We start from the raw sequence: 21,279 nt of genomic DNA, 5'->3' as shown, positions 1-21,279 counted from the left end.
CTCAGTTTTCCTCTGTAGGACGGGGCTGCTCATGAACAGATTTGAGAAGAGAGTGGAAATGACTTGGAAAATTCCTCGTCAAAGCCAAGTTCGCAGGGAAAGAGTTGGGCTTTAAGACCACAACAAGACAAAATGACAGACAAACTGAGTCCCCCAGAGCCGCTAAGCATCCAGCCAGGGAAGAGGGATGATTCTGGCTTGTCAGAACTCTGGGCACAATGTAGTGGCTCTTCTAAGCCATGTGGAATAAAATAGCAAGAAGGCTAAGCTTTCTATTGTCCGAGAATCAGGTAAAGCAGGACAGGTGGATCAAAACATCTCGGAGTGAAAGAAAGGTCACACCAGGGATTTGTGGAAAGCCATTAGATTGGATTCAAGAGAAACAAAACCTACTAACATGGTGTGTGTGTGTTTGTGTGTGTGTGTGTGTGTGTGGAGAGAGAGAGAGAGAGAGAGAGAGAGAGAGAGAGAGAGAGAGAGCACAAAATTTACTGTGTGAACACTGAAGGAAGAAAGGACTAACTCAGTCCGATGCTGCATGCTTGAGGATGAGGTGCAGATGGGGAATGGGTGAGGGGAAGGTATCCAGCTGTGTAAGGATCAGGATCCTTGTCATCCTCGGACAGAAAACAAAGATAGATGGTTCAGTTGGAGAAGAGACAAGATTTGCCCATCATGCCTTTGTTTTGTTTTGGTGCTGGCACTGAGATTCAGACCCAGAGCCCTGCCTGCACTGCAAGGTAAGTGCTCTACTTGTGAGCCATATTCCTACCCCTTCCCAGGCCTTTTTGCTCTAAGTGGCCACTCTCTGGGTTGGATGATACCCTCCCACAGTGGAACGGGCATATCTTCTTTACTCAGCTATTGATTCAAATGCTAAGCTCGTTTCATAGACATACTCTGAAATAACAATTACCAGCTGCATGAACATCCCTTAGCCAAGGCAAAAAGATACCTCACACTGCCCATTGTGATCAGTTGTTAGGCTCTGGAGGAAACCTAGGAGTTGCCTGTCCAACTCCCGCTCTGGGTTCCCGCTGCTCCCTCATTCCATTCGCTAGTTATTCCCTTGGCTTAAAGGTTTCAGTGCCAGGGAACTACCATCTCTTGAGGCTGCCACGATCACTTGTGAATATCTAGCACCATTGATTGTTTGCCGTATCTTCCCCAGGAAACATTATTGTACAGATTCCCTTCCCCCTTTTCCTAAGTTTTTTTTTTTGATCATTTAAATATTCATTTTACATTTACTTTGAAGACTGGCAGAGCACTATTGCCTTCCCAGTTGCTTAGTTCTTGATGTGTTCCAATCACAGTGGTGTGAAACACCCCTCCAGTATATGAATACATACATACTAGATAATATACATATATATGTATATATATATACATATATGTACACATATATACGTATATACATATATACATATAGGTAGTTATTACAGTTATATATATATGATATATATAATATATAAAATACATATATAATATATAATATATTATAAATATATTTATATAATATAGAATATAATATATAATATATAACAATTTAACATTATTATATTAATTTAATATTAATTAATATTATATTAATTTAATATTTATTAATATATAAATATTAATATAATATATAACAAACATAAATATATAATATATAAATATACATTATATATTATAATATAATATATACAATATATATATATTACAGTATATAATATATATATGGGATAGTTATTACCAGAGTTGCCCATGCTTTCTTTTGGCTCCTCCCAGATATCAAGCTGTGCGCTATGATAGGGAAGGAGAAAGGCAAGGTATTGGCAAGGCCTTTTAGATGAGACCGGGTCCTGCCTCTTTAGCTCTGAGCCCCATCTTACCTCCTTTTTACCTAGGGGTATTATGTGTGAGCCTTATATTAGTGCTAACCCAGGAATCCAGCACTCTGGAGAGAATGATTAAAGGGTATATTCTTTAATGTTGGGGTAAAACCTGATCAAATCCAAGCATGCTAGAAAGAGAGACTTGGCCCAGCGTCACATATGTTCTATGAAACAGTGGTTCTCAAAGGTAGTCTCCAGATTAGCAGTGCTAGTGCCACCTGTCAACTGGGGAAAAGGGGAGTTTGAGGCCTGTCCCCTCCCTACTGTATGATAAACACCTGGTTAGATTTTCAGTACTCTAGAGCAGAGCGACTTCCAGTTGATTGCAATTTGAAGATGGCTGGTCTATTCATGCTCTACTCATTTGTACCCACGGGACGTTTATACTTTTTCCTTCCTATGAGTACTGGTTGTTTATTGGCTTGTGATAGCCCCCTTCCTGGAGACCATCCCTCAGCCAAACAGGAAGTCTTCTTGACAATAGGCAACCCACCCCTCTCCCCACTGCAGAGGCTAACAACTGACATAGAGTTCAAAAGGCTAGCCCCTCACACAGTAGACAGCCCATTTGTGCTCTAGAGCTCTGGGCCAGATCCAGATGCAAACTAGGGCCATGCCCTTTGTGGAGCTTCCTCCCCTACCCCCACCCCATCGTCCTTGCTTCTCCAGCCTTCCTAGAATATTTTCTCAGCAAGTGATTCTCGGGAAGAATCTCCATCCTGACCACACTTCTTCAGCACTTGACAATCATCAAAATTAAGTGAAGAATGGAAGGATTTCCGAAGCAATTTTAAAGTCCAGTATGAACACCTGAAAGTGTTTAGACAACCCTGCAGAATGTGATTCTTGACTAGCTTTTACATGGATCATAGTTTGCAAGATGGGCTACCATGCACGCCAGGAGGAATACCAGTGATGGAATGGAGGCATTTAATTTCTTTAGTGACAGAAGAGGGCTGACTGAGTCCTTAGTATTCCTGGAGGTGTTTAAGCATCTTCATTAGTTTGTTTTCAGACCTCTAGTGAAGGTGGTGATTAACAGCTTCTGGCTGTTAAGAGGAACAAATCATGGGACGGGTGAGCGATGGCTGGGAGCCAGTGACTAAGTGAAGTGAGTCTGCTCCCCTACCCAACTCCACTCCCACCCACTGTAACCCATCCCTTCCTCTGAGGGTCTTGTGACATTCGTTAGATATAAATCTTCACCCCTCTAAGAGATACTTCGAGAAAAAGAATTTCTGGGCAGAAAATGCAGCACAATAAAGTTTCAGTGAAATAAGGACCATCACCCAATGTTTAGCATAGGAAACAATTCGATGTTTTCATCCACTTTATAGTTTACTGCACTGACAACGAGGGAATTCGACAGTTATCTGGGTAATAAGGGCTATGTGGATTTGGCAGCAAAATGGGCAAGGTTATGCCAAATCTCTATGGATATGTCCTTCTAAACAGAAACTCTCTGGAACTGTGTCTAAGGAAATACTGCAGCATCGAGGCTGGAGTGGGGAGAGCTTCATTTTCTGTAGCCAAGGTCCCTTGCACTTGGCCAGGACTGATGCCAAAGTCATTAGGACAGTCGGGGTGTATGTGGTGCTGAATGTACCAAGTGGGATTTGGAGATGTATCTAGCATGAGCCTTACGTAGGAGATACAGTGACTTGTGGATGCAGTCTCTTTTGTCAGATATTTCACCATGACCTTTCGTACTCTGTGAATACTTCCATTTAGCGAGCACTTTTTATTGAATTCCTGTTATGTACAAGCCAGTATATCACGTGCTATGGATACAAGAATGAAAGACTCAGGCAGTCCTTGACTTCCTGGGCTGAAAAGGTAAGACAGATAAGTGGAGAAACAATTGCCTTCAGTTTAGGTCAAATGCTGAGGAAACACACAGGAAGGAACTCTGCCTTGCTTGGCTGGCAGGCTGGTAGAGGGACCTGGAGAAATTATGGGATAGAAGCATTCTCTAAGGAAGTGATTTTTGAATTGTTTTAAAAGGATAAGAATGGACCAGAGACAGGAATGGCTGGCTGGGAGAGAGGAGAAGGGATAGAACAGGGTAGAGAGATGAAGCACAGTAGGACTGGAGAGTGGAGTGTGACATGGAGCCGGCAGTTGAGCATGTGAGGATGAGGAAGGAGACAGGCTTTAGAGCACGAAGGTCTTGGACTTTATCATAAAGTCATAAAAATATTAATCAGATGAATGAGAAGATTTTTTGTGGTAGAGATGTGGCAGGTAGAGTGAGGGCAGGTTGTTAATGCAGAGATGACAGAAGTCAGTGCTGGGATGGAGGAGAGAAGCAATCAAGGTTTAGGTAGGGTGTGGGGAAGGATGCCTCATTCTTACCAGACAGATTCTGATTTTAACCTTAGCTTTTTTTTTTTTTTTTTTTTTTTTTTTTTTTTAACATTGTCCATCTGAGCTGTGGTGGACCGAGTGACTGCTGTAAGCCTCGCTTGCTCTGTGTGGAAGACGGCTCAGCATAAGGTTGAAAGGATGAGATGACGTAATACCAGTGAATGGTTTGGTGTGGTGACCAAATAACAGAATACAATAAAAATGAATGTGGGGTTGGGATGCAGGTCAGTTGTAGTTGCATATTTACTTGGTACACAGTCTAAGACGGAGAGGTAAGTACCAGCCTAGTGAGGGCCTCTTTGGCTACATCTCACCATGGTGAATAGAATCTTTGTGTCTCTTCCTCATTGACTGGGGTTCTTTTCTCTGCATTTATGAAACACAGAGAAAGTGGAGAGATCCTGCGGCAAGACAGGAAATAAGAGCAGAGCCAGCTCAGTCTTCGGTTTTTGTTTTTAAAAGCCATTCCCTCTCTTGGGAATGAAATGCATGCCTCTGTGGGAATTTCCTGAAATCTTCCCAGGGCAACCCCACCATTGCTCAATTGCCTCATACTAGGTCCTCTCTTAAATATTTCACCATCTCTCTCTTTATATATATATATATTATTGGTTGTTTTTATTTTTTTACATTTCAAATGTTATCCCCATTCCCAGTTTCCCCTCCACAAACCCCCTATTCCCTCCCACCTGCCTCTATGAGGGTGCTCCCCCACCTGCCCACCCACTCCTGCCTCAACACCCTCACATTCCCCTAGGCTAGATCATTGAGCCTCCACAGGACCAAGGGCCTCCCCGACCATTGATGCCTGACAAGGCCATCCTTTGCGACATATGCAGCTAGAGCCATGGGTTCCTTCCATGTGTACTCTGTGGTTGGTGGTTTAATCCCTGGGAGCTCTGAGGGTTCTGGTTAGTTGATATTGTTGTTCTTCTATGGGGTTGCAATCCCCTTCAGCTCCTTCAGTCCTTCCCCTAGCTTCTCCAATTCACCGTCTCTTAATATTGATTACTATGTAGGGATCAAGCTTCCCATACGTAAACTCCTGCTCAGGCTGGCCAGCCCCCTTGAAAGCAGAAAGTGAAACAAAGACATGGATTCTGGAAACATGGAGATGAAAGCTACTGACCGTCCTTTACTTCCCAGACTGGATGGAGGATAGACAAGTGGAGCACAACTCCTCAGATCGGGTCATGCCGAGGAATCGGGATGTACCTGTGACCTTCTCATCACTGTGACCAACACTTGCTGGGAGGGAATTTACAGGGGAGGAAGGATTTATTGCACTTATTACGCCAGAGGATTAAATCCCTCAGCACAAGGAGGACGCGGCAGAGTAACTCACCTCACAGCCCGGCAGACCAGGCGGCAAAGAAGCCAGCCCTCTGATGCTTGTCTTTCTCTCACCCACTTCTTCCGGCTAAGCCTCCTGCTATATGCTGCCCACGTCCAGGGTGGATCTTTCTGCTCCGTTAGTCTTCTCTGGCAATACCTTCAAAGACACACCCAGAGTGTCCTCTTCAACCTCCCAGGTGCACTAAATCCAGTAAGGTTGACGGTGAAGATTAATTATCACACACTAGGGGCAGTTAGTCTACTTGGAAAAGAGTTACAGAAACCATTAATGAGAGGCTGAGAAGAGTGCAGCAGGGTGACCTTACCAAACCAGTAGAGGTTCATTACTGGTTGGGTAACTGGAGAGCCTCAGGGGAACTTCTAAAACACAGGTCAAAATGGAGTTCTTCCAAGGGATGGGAAGGCTGGGGTATTTTTGCCAGCCTCTTCCCTCATTGACGGGTTGATCTTGCAAGTTTTCAATCTCCAGTGTGTTCAGGCTGCTCTGTGCACAGACTGGACGAACTCCAGGTGGAGTCTGAAGCTCTAGGCATTTCTTAAGCTTACAGTGATGAGTATCTAAAATAGAAACCATCAAAGCTCGACCGGAAGAGACTACAGTATCTGGTATGGACTCAGACATCAGCAGCAAGGATACGGGTAGCTCACTGTATCTTCCACAACAAAGGGACAGGATAATTAAATAACTTTTATAAGATAGAACGAGTAGGTCTTGATGAAAGATTGGTTATTAGGTCCAGCAAGGTGGCTCAGCTGGTAAGGTGTTTGCCGCTAAACCAGCCAACAACCTTAGTTTAATCCCCAGGGACCAACATGGTGGGAAGAGAGCACGGATTCCTGAAAGTTGTCCTCCAGTCTCCATATGTGTGCTGTGGTGTGCCTTGGCACATGTACACATATAAAATACATACATACATACATACAAACAAAAATAAAGAAATGGATGTAATTTAAAAAAGGAAGATGGGATAATAGGAGAAAGAAATCGGGGGCATTACCACTCTTAGGTGACTAGATACTGGAAAGTAGCGGCTGTTGAGGGAAGGTGAAGTCTTTTCTAGGGAGCAGCTTTCTGGTAGGCTTTCAATACCAAGTGGTTGGCCCCAAACACACACACACACATAGGCATAACTCTACATGGGCTCAGCAGGTTGTATTTATAGACACACACACATGCATGTAGGTAACAAACAGCAGAAGGGGAGAAGAGGTCACAAATTGGAGAGGGAGTGTGGGAGACTCAGGAGGAGCTGGAGTTGGGAGAGGTGGGGGTGGGGATGTAATAATTAACACACAGTACCCATGCATAAACACTTACAAAATCAAATAAAAAATAAAGAGAGGGTCTGGAGACAATGTTGCTATTTTTGAGTTTGCACTTCCGTTTACTGAGCTTTATACAACTGCCGTGGGGGTGATTCAGGATGAATTGTATCAGAGCAGAGGAGATGATTTTCGTTTGGACACGCCGAGGTGTCGGCAGTCCAGACAGGTTGGGTTAGCAAATGGGGTTTTTCCTATTTCTGTGTTACACTAGTCAGGTCTCAGTTTGACATGCTGAAAAAAAAAATTTAAGGAGGTTTTGTGGAGTAGTTTTAATTCTGATAATAAATGAAGCCCCCTCCCTCCTACTGAAAGCACATTTAACATGAGGGTTTGAGTGTTGACTGGTAAGATAGCTTGGTGCCTCTTCTTGTCTGCTGCTCACTTGCTAGCTGGTTTTGATCCTGTTGGTGAATTCTATTGCAGTTTGTCTTCCAGTGAGGAAAGGGAGCGGTAAATCCTCTCTGAGTTACTGCGAAGCTATTGAAAAAAATCAGGACGGCGTTTTGAGGTCTCTTCTGAGTTGTTGCCCAGCCCAGCAGTCCACTGAGTATTGTCTTACTCTGCTTCAGTTTGCTTTCAAAACTTACTGCATTCCAATTATACTGTTGTTGCTGAGTTCAGTACTAAAGTGAATATGCTTGCTTTCTAAAATGGAATTTTTAGATGATAAGAGCTTATATTTGCCAAGTGCAATAAGCCAGATAGTTAGCTAATTATAGCACAGAACTCATCCTGATTATATATATATATATATTTTTTTTTTCTCTCCATAGGCATATATCTTTGCATTTGGAGACATACATCCTGTTTTTGCTCTATTTCAGAATGCATTTTTCAATAGATGCTGAAACCACTTACATTTTAATTTTCAGAAGTGGTTTCTTTGATGGGTATTTTATTATAGGAAGAAGTTTAGGACACCCAAGCCAATGGATCCAGAGACAAAGATATCAAAGAGGTAACGTCTGGCTTAATTTTTTTTTTCATGGTGACCTTCTTCCTTCAGGGTCATTGCCTGCCCTGGTGCTCACCGTCAAGGTACAGCAAGCTTCCACCTTCAGAGAGATACTTCAGTTCCAGTTACAACCTGAAAGTTGTGAGTTTGTGAGTTTGCATTTGGTGTTTGCTTCAGCCATACTTGTTTGTAAACTGTTGGCTACGCTGGGGGGTGGGGTGGGGGAAGCAAGACTGGTCTACTTGGTGGAGAGGAAGACTGGGTCACAGCAAGGCTAGCTGTCCTGGGTCTACCCCTTCCTTTGTGGGGTGGGTTGGGTTGAGTAACAGAAGAGTCTGGCTGCAAAGGAAACAGCCAAGGGGAAGTAGGGTAGTATGTAGTGGATATCACTAAAGACCAGGCCTTATGCTGAATGTTCTACACACATATTATCTCATTTAACTAAACAAAATGATACATTTCCTTTAAGATGTAACCATTTTAGTTACATTTAGTAGACATTTCTAGAGAAAACCATCCCCTTGCTGGCCCTTAGAACAGATCCTCTTCTTTTTAATCTAAATAATTTTAATTGCATGTTTGCTTCGTTAAAAACATGGTCTTGTATATGGTCCTTTCTCAAAGAAAGCATGTGATAATAAAATTATAGAGGTTTTGAATCTCAAATTTTTGGAGAAATGAAAATAACTTGCACATTTCAAAATAAAATAATGTTTCTTTCTATCATTATTTTATTTTGAAAATTTAAAAGTTATACTTACCGATTGATTTTGTGTGTTGGGGCACAGACATTTTAGGGTGCCTGTATGGAGGTTACTAAACAACTTGTAGGAGCCAGCTCTCTCCAACATATGAAATGGGGATGGGGATCAAACTCAGATTGTTAGACTTGGTGGCAAGCCTCTCTCTCCACTAAGTCATCTTGCCAGCCCTCATCGTTTTTTTGTTTTGATGACTCCAATCAGCAAATACACAGAGACAGTCTGCTTTTAGAGTCTTCTGCTCTGCATTTGATAGAAGTGACTCAAGAATAAAACTCCACTATCACAGGATATCTACCTAGGGACCTATCTTCTAGAGCCGAGTTTTCCTGGCTAGGGAGATGGTTGGTAACTGACAAACACTGGTGTTTGCTTTTAGATCCCGAGGACTGTCAGGTGCGTGTGCAGCTCAGTTGCTGGCAGAAACCGCTGAACTTTGCACAGGCAGTGGGTGGTGAAGCACTGTGTGTCTGACCTGCTGTTCAGCTTGGCGCTAACAATGGCTTCAATTATGACTTCAACAGGCAGCTTTGAGGGATGCTCTATTCATCACTGTGTTCCACTCTATAATTAGTAATAAAGGAACACAGATGCTTACAAATATAAAGGGCTAAATAGTAATCAAGCAGTAAAGGCAAGACATTGGACTCTTCCTGCTAACTCTTGGTTTCTGTCACATCAATAAACATTCTACAAACTTTTCCCCCCATCGCTTCTTTTTATTGAGCAATTGGGTTTCACTCTCCCCCTGGATGAGCAATGCGTTGTCTAACTTCCTTATGCCCCAGTCTTCTTATTTGCAAAAATAGAGTCAGCCATAGTTTCCGGTGGCATGGAGGTAGAAGAGAATTAAATTCACACAGAACACTCTGTAAAGAGCTTTGCATATAGAAAAGCTTCCTCAGTAAATGCCAACTCTCATTATTATCTTCATTTTAATTTTAAATGGAATGTACACAAGGCATTGACATAGATGGCTTCGTGTCTTTTTATCTTTTGCATTTTGAAGGCATGTAGCCCAGGTTGGCCTTGAACTCCTGATCTTCTGCCTCCATCTTCCAAGTACTGGGATGAGAGGTGAGTGCCACTAGGGGCCTGACTCAATGGCTGTCTTAAACCTTCCACAGTGACCTTCTTCACACCAAGAGTACCCATGCCACCATTGACAATTATCGGTAGAATTTAATCAATCTTGTTTCATATAGTTCATATAGTTTTGAACATGTTAAAGCAAATCCCAGGCATGTGCCATTTCATCTACAATGTGTATGCTCCCCCATCCCCCTTTTTTCTGCAGTGCAGGGGAAATCCAATCCAGACAGAGCAAGCACCCCAGCACTGTTACCATGTCTCCATCCTACTTGTGCATCTTTTTGATACTACCATCTTAATAAACAGTTTTGGACCATCTTTACCTCAAGCCCCAGCTCCTAAAGGAATTACTGGGCTCTGGTAAAATCTCTACAAATGTTTGCTTATTTAGTGCATGAACCGCTCACACTTAGCTTTCCTCCACTTTTTAGTAAATACTCAATAGCTATTTGTTGAAGCGGGTAAGAGGGGCCAGGAACTTTGCACAGTAGCAGATGCATATGGAGTCATAAATATTTTTACAAAGTCAACAAATGTTTTTAGTTGTTGGGCAAGATTTTGCAATACCCCAAATCCCACAGGCTCAGCATCCCCAGAAGCACTGACAATGCCCGAATAATTAGCTCTTGAAAGGAGGTTTAATTCTGGTACTGAAATTATTTGTGAATGTCTGACTTCAGGCAACTCCATGAAAAGCAATTAGCAGACTCTTCAAATACATGACAAATCCTTTATTACTGTGCTTATAAGTGACAGAGCTTACAGAGAACCAAATGTAATTAAATAACAGTAACTTGAAATCTACCACAGACTCAAGATCTACAAGTTGTTAGACTTGGCAAGGCAAAACTTTTCAAACATTAGGTTGTTTCTGGTGAAAGATAAAATCCCATTAAGCAATTCCAACATGTTTTGTTTTTTGTCTTACAGACAATTCCTTTGGCAGTAACTTCCACTTAGCTTTTAATATATAAAAATATAACAAAATTTCAGTATATACAAACATTACATTACACAATGTACAGGTTAAAAACACTAAGAAAATTGCAAGCCACAAATGAAATTAAAGCCAATAGCATGATAAGAAAAATTAAATACTGCACACATTTCATAAAAATTACATTAACTACATTTTTTTTGTTTGCAAATACCAAACAGTACCAATGTGATTGGAAATAGCTTCCAACAACTTCATTTTAAGGCACATCTTGCATATTTATATATACAACACTGAAACCGGTCAATAACTTAGGGACGTCTTAGGGTGACCTGTATATGTGTGTGAAGACATGCAGGATAAGATTACACATTTTCATTGGTCCCCTTTTTCGGGGACACATATCTGCCACCAGGAGGGGACTCATAGAGGGGTACTCCAATCTCCTGCAGGTCTGGGAGCCTTCCTGGACGGGGAGGGGAGAGTAAGGTGACTGTCCTGTCATAGTCTCTATGCAGTACTTTCTCATAGACGCTCTGCAGCCCCACTGTCTTGGGGAGCTGGGCCTGGTAGTAATTGTCCCTGCGCAGAGGGTCTCGAGGCAGGGACGTGCTCTTACAGAAGGTTGACATCTGGGCTGGTGGGTGAGGAGGGGGGTGTACATTGGGTCCGGCACAGGATGGGCTCCAGCAGCGATCAGAATGGCCTAAGATCTTGCACTCAGCAGTGCATGCCCACAGTCCTAGAAAAGAAAAAGAGAAAAAAATTCCTGAGGTTAGTATTCTTAGGCCTCCAACTGCACAATGTCGGCCGGGTCAGGGCAGCTAGAGAGGAAGGCACATGCTTTCCATAAAGATAACTTGACATAATGTAAAGCATAGCTCCTTTGCTGGGAAAACAACAACAACAACAACAACAACAGAAACCGATAAATAGAATATCCTCCTTCCATGGCTAGCATCGTACTTTAGGGGAATGCGGTCTAGCTGGGACTGGACTAACGAAGAGAGGGATGAGGGAACTGGGAACAGGGGTTTTGAGCCGGCAAGAAGTTGGCAAGGGAAGGTGGACCACTGGACGGGGCTGAGGAGAAGCACCCTTACCACTCTGCATGTGGTTGATGAGGTCTTTTTTCAAAGCGTCCCCGCTGATGTCCGAGTCGCTGTCATTGAAATCACTGTCTCCTTTCCCGCTGTCTTTCCCACTGAACTTCTCAGCCTCTCGGCCCGAGATGGTGTTGAATGAGTGGCCCTTCCAGACTGCAACAGGGGGCGCAGGCTCCTTCCCGAAGCCTGGAGAGGCACCGTAGGGCTGCAGCAGGGAATGGGGGGAAAGGTGTGAGGGTTGGACAGGACACAAAAAAGCAAGTGCGACAGGTTAAGCATCTCCCTGCGAGAGCCCACCCTTACCCCTCCGGTCTCCCTTCACCCAGCCTGTCCGCAGAGCACGGAGGGGGGCGCCCAGCCGAAGGAAGGCCTCACCTCGGCGTGCGCGCCTCGGAGCCGCTGCTGCCCCTCGAAGTGACAGGCGCTTTCCCCAGTGGCGCTGCCGCCCTCCGAGCCCGGCACTTCGGCCGCGGCGACCGCGGGCGGGGGCGCGTCGGCCGCGGGGCTGCCAAAGGGCGCTTTGCCGCTGCCAGGGAAGGTGAGCACGTCGAACATGTTGGGCCTGGGCCCAGTTCCCCTGGCGGTCTCATCCGGGGAGCCAGGGGCAGAGGCTCCGCCGCCCGCCGCCCCGGGCCGCTCTTCCCGGAGGGCCCCCCCTTTGCGCACCTCCTTCTTGCGGCGGTTGCAGGTGGTGGCGATGGCGATGATGGCTGCAAGCAGCAGTGTGCAGCTCCCGGCTAACACGATGATGACGATCAGCGGCGTGTCCCACTGCAGCGAAGGCCCCGACGGCGCGAGGCGAGAGCCAGGTGGCCGGGAATGTTCTGGGCTCCCGGCGCTGGCAGGTACAGCTGACCCGCCACCCGCTGTTACCACAAAACTGACGGTTGCCGTGGTGGTGAGAGGGGGGCGGCCGCCGTCGGATATGACCAGCAGGGCCTTGAACACGCGGCCAAGAGGCTCCTGGGAGAGGTCTCCGGTGAGCACGATCTCCCCCGTGTGGCGGCCTATGGAGAAGGCCTCGCGTGGCTCCTGCTGCAGCAGATCGAAGGCCAATTCCCCGTTGGATCCTTCGTCTGCATCCCGGGCCTGGATGCGCGCCACAGCTGTGTCCTTGGTGGACCGTCCAGGGACTGCTACTTCTAGGGAGCCATTGGCCGGCGCCGGATGCACGAGGACCGGAGAGTGGTCATTCTGGTCAAGCACACGCACTTGCACCAGAGCATTGCTGGAAAGCTGAGGGGAACCGCCGTCGCTGGCCTGGACACGCACGTCAAGCTGACGCAGAGTCTCATAGTCAAAGCTACGCAGCGCGTAGATGGCCCCGGTAGCTGGGTCTACTGAGACATAAGTGGACACAGCTTCCCCGGAGCGGCCCACTTCGGCCTCTACCAGTCGGTAGGTGACCTGACCGTTGCGGCCCAGGTCAGGGTCGCGGGCTGCCACTGTGGCCAGGTAGGCTCCTGGAGGGTTGTTTTCTCGGACTGACACCTCGTAGACTGGCTTGGTGAAGATCGGTGCGTTGTCGTTCTCGTCACCCACGCGCACGGTGTAGGGCCTGACGGTTCGCAGAGGGGGCGCGCCACGATCTTCGGCCACTAGCGTCAGGTTGTACTCCGCGATGCGCTCCCGGTCTAGAGAAGCGGCTGTCACCACCAGGTAGCTGCCGGCATAGGCCGGCTGCAGCCGAAAGTGCTCGTGCCCGTAGAGGGCGCAGCGCACCTGCCCGTTGGCGCCCGAGTCCCTGTCCGAGGTGCTGACCAGCGCCACTAGGCTCTCGCGCGCCGCCCCCTCTGGCACCAACGAAGTGACACCGGCTTCCTGTGTCCCAGACCCAGCCGACGAGGCGGCGTCCGTTCCTCCGAGTGCGGCCGCAGCGGCGGCGGCGGCGAAGGGCGAGGTGGCTGGAGCCCCTGGGGCGGCCAGAGGGGTGATAGAAATATCAGGAGCGTTGTCGTTGACGTCTCGGATGCGCACGATGACCTTGCAGGTGGCTGTCCGGGGTCCTGGGCCTCGGTCCTGAGCCCTCACGTCCAGCTCGTAGGTGTCCTGGCGCTCGTAGTCTACCTGCCCAGCCAAGGTGAGGCGGCCAGAGCGCGGGTCGAGCCGGAAAAGGTGGCGGGCTTCGGGAGGGGTGCGGGCGCCGAAGGTGAACACAACGTCACCGTTGGGACCTTCGTCGGGATCGGCAGCGTCCAGGTCGAGCAGCAGCGATCCTACAGGTGCGTCCTCGGCCAATTCCACCTCGGCCACGGCACCCTGCGGGAAGGCCGGGCTGTGGTCGTTGGCATCTAGCACACGCACGCTGAGGGCTGCTGTGGCGGAACGCGGAGGTCGCCCGCCGTCCTGAGCCACCAGCTCCAGGCTGTAGGAGGCCTGGCTCTCGCGGTCCAGCTCCTGGAGCAGCACCAGATCCGCACACTGGGCACCGTCCGCCCGCGTTTGCAGCTCCACGCGGAAGGGGCTGTGAGGCTCGGCCAGGCGTACACTCTGCAGCCCGTTGGCACCCACGTCCTCGTCCACGGGCACCTCCAGGGGGATGCGCGTGCCTACCGGAGCACTCTCTGAGACCTCCACCGGGATCTGGGCTCGGGGAAAGCGGGGCGCGTGGTCGTTTACATCCCTCACCTCCACCTCCACGTGCACCAGCCGGAACTGTTCCTGCGAGAAGCTGACGACATCGAAGGCCAGCACGCACTGTGGGGACTGGCCACACAGACGCTCACGGTCCAGGCCCGCATCCCCGACGGTCAGCTGCCCGTCGCCCTCGCGTACCCGGAGCAGAGAGCTGTTGAATTGCTTCATCAGGCGGAAGCTTGTGTCTCCAGACACTTTCATGTGCAGGTCTTCTGCAAGGGTCCCGATGACTGTGCCAGGGGCATCCTCTTCAAAGGTGCTGTATCGGACTGTCTTGCTCTGGGCCACTGAGAGCACCCAGCAGAGACTAAACAGCTGCAGGGGGAAAAGGCAAGGGCTGCCCCAGCGCTTCGCAGGACTCATACCGCCAAGCCTCAACTGCTATTCCGAAAGGCTAACCTAAAGAGTCCTCCCCGGTGGGCGTGCAGATCGGAGCGTGAGTCTCAGGCTTTGCGAGCCCTGTGCTGGAAAAGTCTCCGAGCTGCAGCTCCCGCTCTGGCTGGCTCGGAGGACGCGCAGACCCACCTTCGCTCGGCGCCTCCGCCTCCTTTCTCTGGGCTGGAGCTGCGCTGCCGAGCGCCGCCTCCGTCTTTATAGCCGCCGATATGCAAATCACTGGAAGGGGCCAGCCAATGGCCGCTTAGCCATAGCGCCGCTCCTCCGCCAACCACTGACAATCCCTTTAATGTGGAAAGGCTTAGAGGAGAAAACAAGAAAGGAAAATGAGGGAATCTTTCCTTTGTTTTAAAAACTCCTGCTCCCATTTTCTGTTAGCACTTTCCTTGTAATGAGTTAGCACTGGGCTCTGAAGTAAATGAAGCGGATGGTTTTGGAAATTGGGCGCCCGGCACTCCATCTCCTCTGCCCGCCGCCAGTACTAAACGCGAACAAGCTGGCTTTCTCTTCAGAAGCTCCGGATTTCACATCTTACCCCCTCCGCCCCTTTTATTTTGCATTTTGAAGGCTTCCGAACTTGCTCTGGGGGAGCGAGGTTCTGTTCACCATCTCCCCCAGCTTCCTACGGTGCTGGGAATAACCTGTCGATGAAGAAGGAGTGAAGGATAAAGCAGAATTGGTTTTATTCAAATCTGTGTACGCAGTTGTGTTTTGCTCGTGTGAGCACCGGTGCCACTTGCCTTTCAGAAAAGAGCCCTACGATACACGTTAGTATGCATGTCACTGTTTCAAATGGCTTTCTTAAGCCCTAGGTGCTTGCAGGCAAGGAAAAAAAGTTCCAAATAGGATTTAGCATAAGCTTGAGGAGATTTGGAAAGGTTTCAAAGATCAGACTGTATCAAAGGCTTATGAAGCCCTCGTTAGTAGTGGAAATAGAACGGCGTGGCAGGCGATCCCATTGGAGGCCCCGATGTCTGTATTATTTCGCTATGACAAGCTATGGGGGAGAGAAAGTTGAACAGTTTCCACAGTGGAGTTGGGCTAACTTGAATATAATGAGCAAACGCCACATGTATCCATTATGCTCCTCTATTCATCCTCAATCACTGCCGTAACTCTCAGGCTAAACGGTGATGGGCGCTGAATTCCACACAATACCCGGTTCGTATTAAAGTGCATTTAGAGACCTTTTTCCTCCTGATGCCTTGTTCCGCCTATTTAGAGGATTTGCTTTCTGTTCTAATAGGGCCTCTCTGGAAGCAACACTCGCCCTGTTCCAGAAGAAGAAAATCACAGCGTGGCGTCGAAACCTGGCAGGAACCTGGGGTAACTTAACCATCTGCCTATGAAACTGTGAAACTTTGGCATTACCACTTCCCCTGGGAGGGGTCCTCGAGATGCCTCCATAGGCATCTCCGCTCCCGGAGCTGAAGGACAGGGAGCAAGCAGGGAGGGGGTTGTGCCAACCTGGAACAAGACTGACTCTTATCGATTCTTACTGAAGGGCTCTATTGAACAGGCGATGTAAATACACAGGAAGAAGGAAGAGTTACAAACACAAGTCACACACCCGAAGAAATAAAGAAGACAATGAGTTTGCTAAGCAGGTTGCATTCAGCCTACAGGCTTCAGGATCTGGACCACGGTTCTTCTGTAAGGTCCTTCTGCAGGTCTCTTCCCTTCAGACTCGTTCACGATGCTTTCAGAAGAGGAGCAGGGCTTTCCCCAGAGTAGAGAGAGCACCTGAGAGAGCTGGGTCAGGGTGTACAGTGGGTTGGGAGACATAGAGGGGTGTTTGGAACTGCTTGGGAGCAGAAAATGCAATCTGAGTCTTTATGAGGTTGTGGGGGGCAGTGGGTAGTTTGGAGCCTCCTTCATCTCCTCCACCTTCCAGTCCTGGTACTTGTAGGCAGGCCAGATGTCTGCAGCCACTGAGAAAAGTGAGAATGGCAACATTCCTACAGAACCCTAATTTCTCTCTCTCTCTCTCTCTCTCTCTCTCTCTCTCTCTCTCTCTCTCTCTCTCCTTCCCAAGTGCCATTTTAGGTTTTGACTCTCACCCTGCTCTTGTTCAAGAAGTAGTCACTTGGGTGTTGAGATATATATTCAGAGTAATGTTCAGTCTTCTTTCGAACCCCAGACCACCCTGACCTGGACCTACACTTGACCTTTGGCTCTTCCAGGCTCACTCCCTCTTCCATCATGGCCTCTCTTAGGCCCACACCCGAACAGGTTCAGAACCCTAATGATGGACTGCAGCCAACCTGGGTCTTAGCTGTATCAGGCTGAGCTACCCAGCAGAGAATGTGGTGGCCTGGACGTGGAGAGAGCATGGGGGTGGGCGTGGTGGGATTCGACCACGATTCTGTAATAGACACTCTGTCACAGCTCAGACACGAGTGTCTGGGAGCTGGACTCCAACCTGAGATTCCAGGTTCGGCTGTGGGAGCTCAGCAAGATGCTAAGTGTGCACTTCCTGTCACCTTCTTCTCACTCCCACCCCCAAACCCCCAAAGGCTGAAATGGAGTGTCTGCAAAAGGCCAAAAGGCAGGAGAGGGCAAGCAAGAAACCCAGCAGCGGCAGGAACGGCTGGGGAGGTTAGCCCCAGGTTCGAAGACTATTGTCCACTGCCTGAGCCTTGGCAGCTCGGAGGTGGCAGCACAGAGGATGGCGGAAGCCGGAGGGTGGATCGTCGGGCTGGGGAGGGACTGCTGTGAGCTCTGTGCAGCGGGTGCTCGCGTGCTTGGTGGGGCTGGGGGTCCAGGTGTGAAGGCACGCGAGCAGGGAGCTCCCGCTGGCTGCCCGCATTCGTCAGATAATGGAAAGACGATTTAAAGCAGCGCCTCAGCGGTCATTCCAACTCCCGGCGGAAAAGAAATGTCTAGGGGGGCGAGGTCTGCAGGAAAGTCGGGGAGGGCAGACCGCAAAGGGAGGGGAGGGGAGGGGGCAAGTCCCTTCTCCCCCGCCTCCCCCCCCCCCCCCCCAGCGCGGATCCACCCACAAAAGCTGCCCTGATCGCCTGGTTACCATGCCAAAAGGTCTCAAAGGAGCCCCTTTCTCGCGGTTTTAGCAACTTCGCCCGCAACTGTCTCGCAATCCTGAGAACAAACACAGCTCCACAATGGCCGCGTTTTCTCGAGATGCAAATGTCGCCGGCTTGCGAAGCTGGGTTTCTGTCACCGCGCCTAATGCCGGCATTGTGAAGCTCGCGTGCAGACCTCCGGATTGACACAGGCATCACGTGATGGATTAGGGCTCTAGGAAAGTTTTCAAAGCGACGACAATAGGGGGGCTCAGCCTGATCCGCTATCTCCCACAGTTTAGCGGGAAAGAAAATCAGGATATATTCTCATATGTAATAGGATTATCTTTCCCATTTCAAGTTCTGTACGGCATGTAATTTATTTTTAATTAGGATTATATCTGCCAGGAAAGGGAACTAGACTTCGCTGGAAAGTGTAATTCTAAGGACGGATGGAGAGAGGGGCTATTTTCTAACATTTTATCTTTAACAACAACAAAACCCAGGGCCCATGATTTTTCTCCCTACAAGCTCACTCCATTGAATAAATCTCTCATGGAATCCTGTAACTGGGGCTCTGTCATCCAAAAACAGACGAAACTGCCTTTTGCAAAAATCTCTTAGAATTCCTGAATCTGTGAGTTTTACTTGGATTGACATGTAGAAATGAATGCGACAGAGCTCTTTGTACTCTCCAAATGCTTACTCTAATTTTTCTCGTTGTCAATCCTGCCAGAATGAGTTTTAGACGTTATACCAAACCAGAGAACTGCATAATGTAATTACCTCTCAGCAGACAAACAATGGGACAATTTGGGGTGAACATAACTGCTGTTTAGACGATGGTTTTGGAGTTATCCCAATGCCAGATGCCTCCACACTCTGGGCCACTTCAGGTCTTGGCTACCAAGCTTTCTGCATGCTTTGTGTGGTAGGGAAACTCTGGGGGATCCACTTTACCTGGCAGGAAGTAGCACATGGTCTTTGTCATAGGCTACTACTATGCTTGGGTTCCAATCTCATCGTTGAGAAACCACTGACATGTGTCATTACCTGATCTGAGCACATTACCCAATCTCTTTGTGTCTTAGTCACTTCATCTATGAAAAAGGGCAGGATACTGGAACCTGTTAAGACCGTCTTGAGAACTGTGTAAGATGATATACTATCAGCTGGCTAGGAACACAGGTTATTTCCCTTCAAGTCACTGGGAAAAAAATATCAGAGACTATGCAATAGTCATTTTTATAGGTGAGGAATTTGTTTAGGAAGGAAAATGAGACAGGAGAAAGAGGGAAGGGAAAAAGATCTATTTCTGGTCTGCTTCTTTGCTTCCAGTTCTCTGAAAATAATAATTATAGTGGTATGTACTCTACAATCTATAAGATGACCATGTGAAAATTTGTGTAAATATTGCTTTTATTTCCTCTGATGAAGTGACGAGGTGAGAACTGTGTGAATATGTGGCTGGGTTGAACTCAGAGAGTTTCCTTCTATGTTCTAATTATCCTTAGGCTTAGGCCTGAAAGCTTCTAACAAGCTAATCTTTCACGCTAACTAGTTACATCTGGCTTCTCTTAGCTTCTGACTGAACTGCTCTGCCTGCCGTCATACTAACTTTGGCAATATGTTCTAGTCTTCTGGATCATTCTCATTCTCTGGCTTGCTCTGTCTTCAGCTGTGTCTAGTTTGTTCTCTCTGTTACCTACCCCTGTAAAATTTTCCTGGTAAAACTGTCATATACACATACCACCCCTCCCCCCTCTCCTCCACCGCTCTTAAGTAGCCTCTCTTCCTCTGTTGCTCTCCTGTGAGTCTGGCATATCTTATCTCTGACTCTGTCAAATCTTCCTCTGATTTGTCACTCTGTCTGCCCTCAATTAGATGTCTCTTTCAAACATGGTTCCTTCCTTCTACAAACTAACCTTACCTTCATTATTAGGGATGAAAGGTATGTACTAAGGGTGGGTCTGTATTCCAACCAGATCATACTGTAATTCAGGGTCTGTCTGCATTTCAGCCCCATCATATCTTTGGATGTAATTTCTTGCCAAAGCAGTCATATTTCTGGATTAAAATTCCTCCATAAATTTGAGTAGCTTTTATGCCTTCTTGTCATTTGAAGGTCTTCTATAGTTGAAATTAGACCATAATTTAAAGTATAAGTCAACTTTCCCCCTACTTAGCTCCACAGAGGTCATCTATCATCATTGGAACCACCTACATGTAGTCATTTGATAAGCAGCAACCCCTGACAAATAAGAGACGTTCCTTTCTAGGATGCTACAGAACAGCAGGGACTATACAGAACCAACCTGTGAAAAATGCTTGGCCGTGTGTTTCCTCTTGGCCTTTACCTGCTGGAGTTGCCAAAATAAAACACTTCCCACCAAGTGGCCAAAACAACAGGAAATGTACTTTCTCACGCTTTTGGAGGCAACAAGTCCATGATCAAGTCCAAGGTCTATCTGGCTAAGGTTTCTTTCCTTGCCTTGCAGATGGCTGTCTTTTCACATGCCTTTATGTTGTCTTTTCTCTACGTGGTTGAGCAGTCCCTGATAACCTCTTCTGATTTTAATCTTCTCTTTAGAGGTCCTGTCTGTAAACACAGTCACATTTTGTAGCACTTCAGTGTTGACCTCTCAGATTGTGAATTTCCAGGTGACAAAGGTAATTAGATCCTCATCCTCTATTAAGTGTCAGATTTTGTGATGTGTTATGAGAATAGAAATTAAAAAAAAAAAAACCTTGTTGCAATATAAATAAATAATTTCCGGCAGAGTAGAGAAATTTCTTATCTACAATTTCAAACAGGTAATCAAGAACAACATACTGGCTAGTTTTTATGTCAACTTGACACAGGCTAGAGTCATCTAATAGGAGGAAACTTCTTAAGAAAATGTCTCCTTAAGACCTGGCTGTAGGCAAGCCTATAGAACATTTTCTTAATTAGTGATTGGAATTGGAGGGACCAGCTCAGTGTGGGCAGTGCCGACCTCTAGGGTGATGGTCTTAGGTTCTAAAAGAAAGCAGGCTAAAGAAGCCATAAGGAGCAAGCCAGTAAACAGGGCTCCTCCATAGTCTCTGCATCATCTTCTCCCTCTAGGTTCCTGCTCTGACTTTCTTTGATAGTGAAGGGACATGGAAGTACAAGCAAAATAAACTACTTTCTCCTTAAACTGATTTCGCTCGTGTTTCATCACAGCAATAGAAACCCCAACTACGACAATCAACAACTAAAATCATGGTATACACCTTAGAGATGATGCGATGAAAATGGTCCTTTATGTCTATGGTCTTTCTTAGAACCATATAAACCTAGTCTAATCATGAGAAACATAACCCACAAACCGCAATGGAAGGATATTCTATAAAAACTGATCAACATTCCTCAAAACTATCAAGGTCAACAAAGAGAAGGAGAATGTGAGATGCTTTAATAG

The 21,279-nt window shown here is 47.2% G+C and overlaps 1 protein-coding gene across 2 annotated transcripts; it reads right to left on the bottom strand.

Annotated features, from left to right (window-relative positions):
* Nucleotides 1–10,453: 10,453 nt before the first annotated feature.
* On the bottom strand, nucleotides 10,454–14,982 carry Pcdh8 (protocadherin 8). Of its 2 annotated transcripts, none has more exons than XM_034499128.2 (3): nucleotides 12,156–14,982; nucleotides 11,778–11,985; nucleotides 10,454–11,416 (listed from the first exon to the last, which is right to left on the bottom strand). In XM_034499128.2, the coding sequence occupies exons 1-3, from the start codon at nucleotides 14,778–14,780 to the stop codon at nucleotides 11,040–11,042; spliced, it is 3,210 nt and encodes a 1,069-aa protein (XP_034355019.1). In that variant the 5' UTR covers nucleotides 14,781–14,982; the 3' UTR covers nucleotides 10,454–11,039. The 2 variants fall into 2 exon arrangements, with proteins under 2 accessions (XP_034355019.1, XP_034355020.1); XM_034499129.2 differs by having other exon boundaries at nucleotides 12,447–14,981.
* Between the last annotated feature and the right edge of the window lie 6,297 nt (nucleotides 14,983–21,279).

Source organism: Arvicanthis niloticus, chromosome 3 (assembly GCF_011762505.2).
Source record: "Arvicanthis niloticus isolate mArvNil1 chromosome 3, mArvNil1.pat.X, whole genome shotgun sequence".
Classification (NCBI taxonomy): domain Eukaryota; kingdom Metazoa; phylum Chordata; class Mammalia; order Rodentia; family Muridae; genus Arvicanthis; species Arvicanthis niloticus.
The sequence above is the reverse complement of the archived record's forward strand: the minus strand, read 5'-3'. Positions and strand labels throughout refer to the sequence as shown.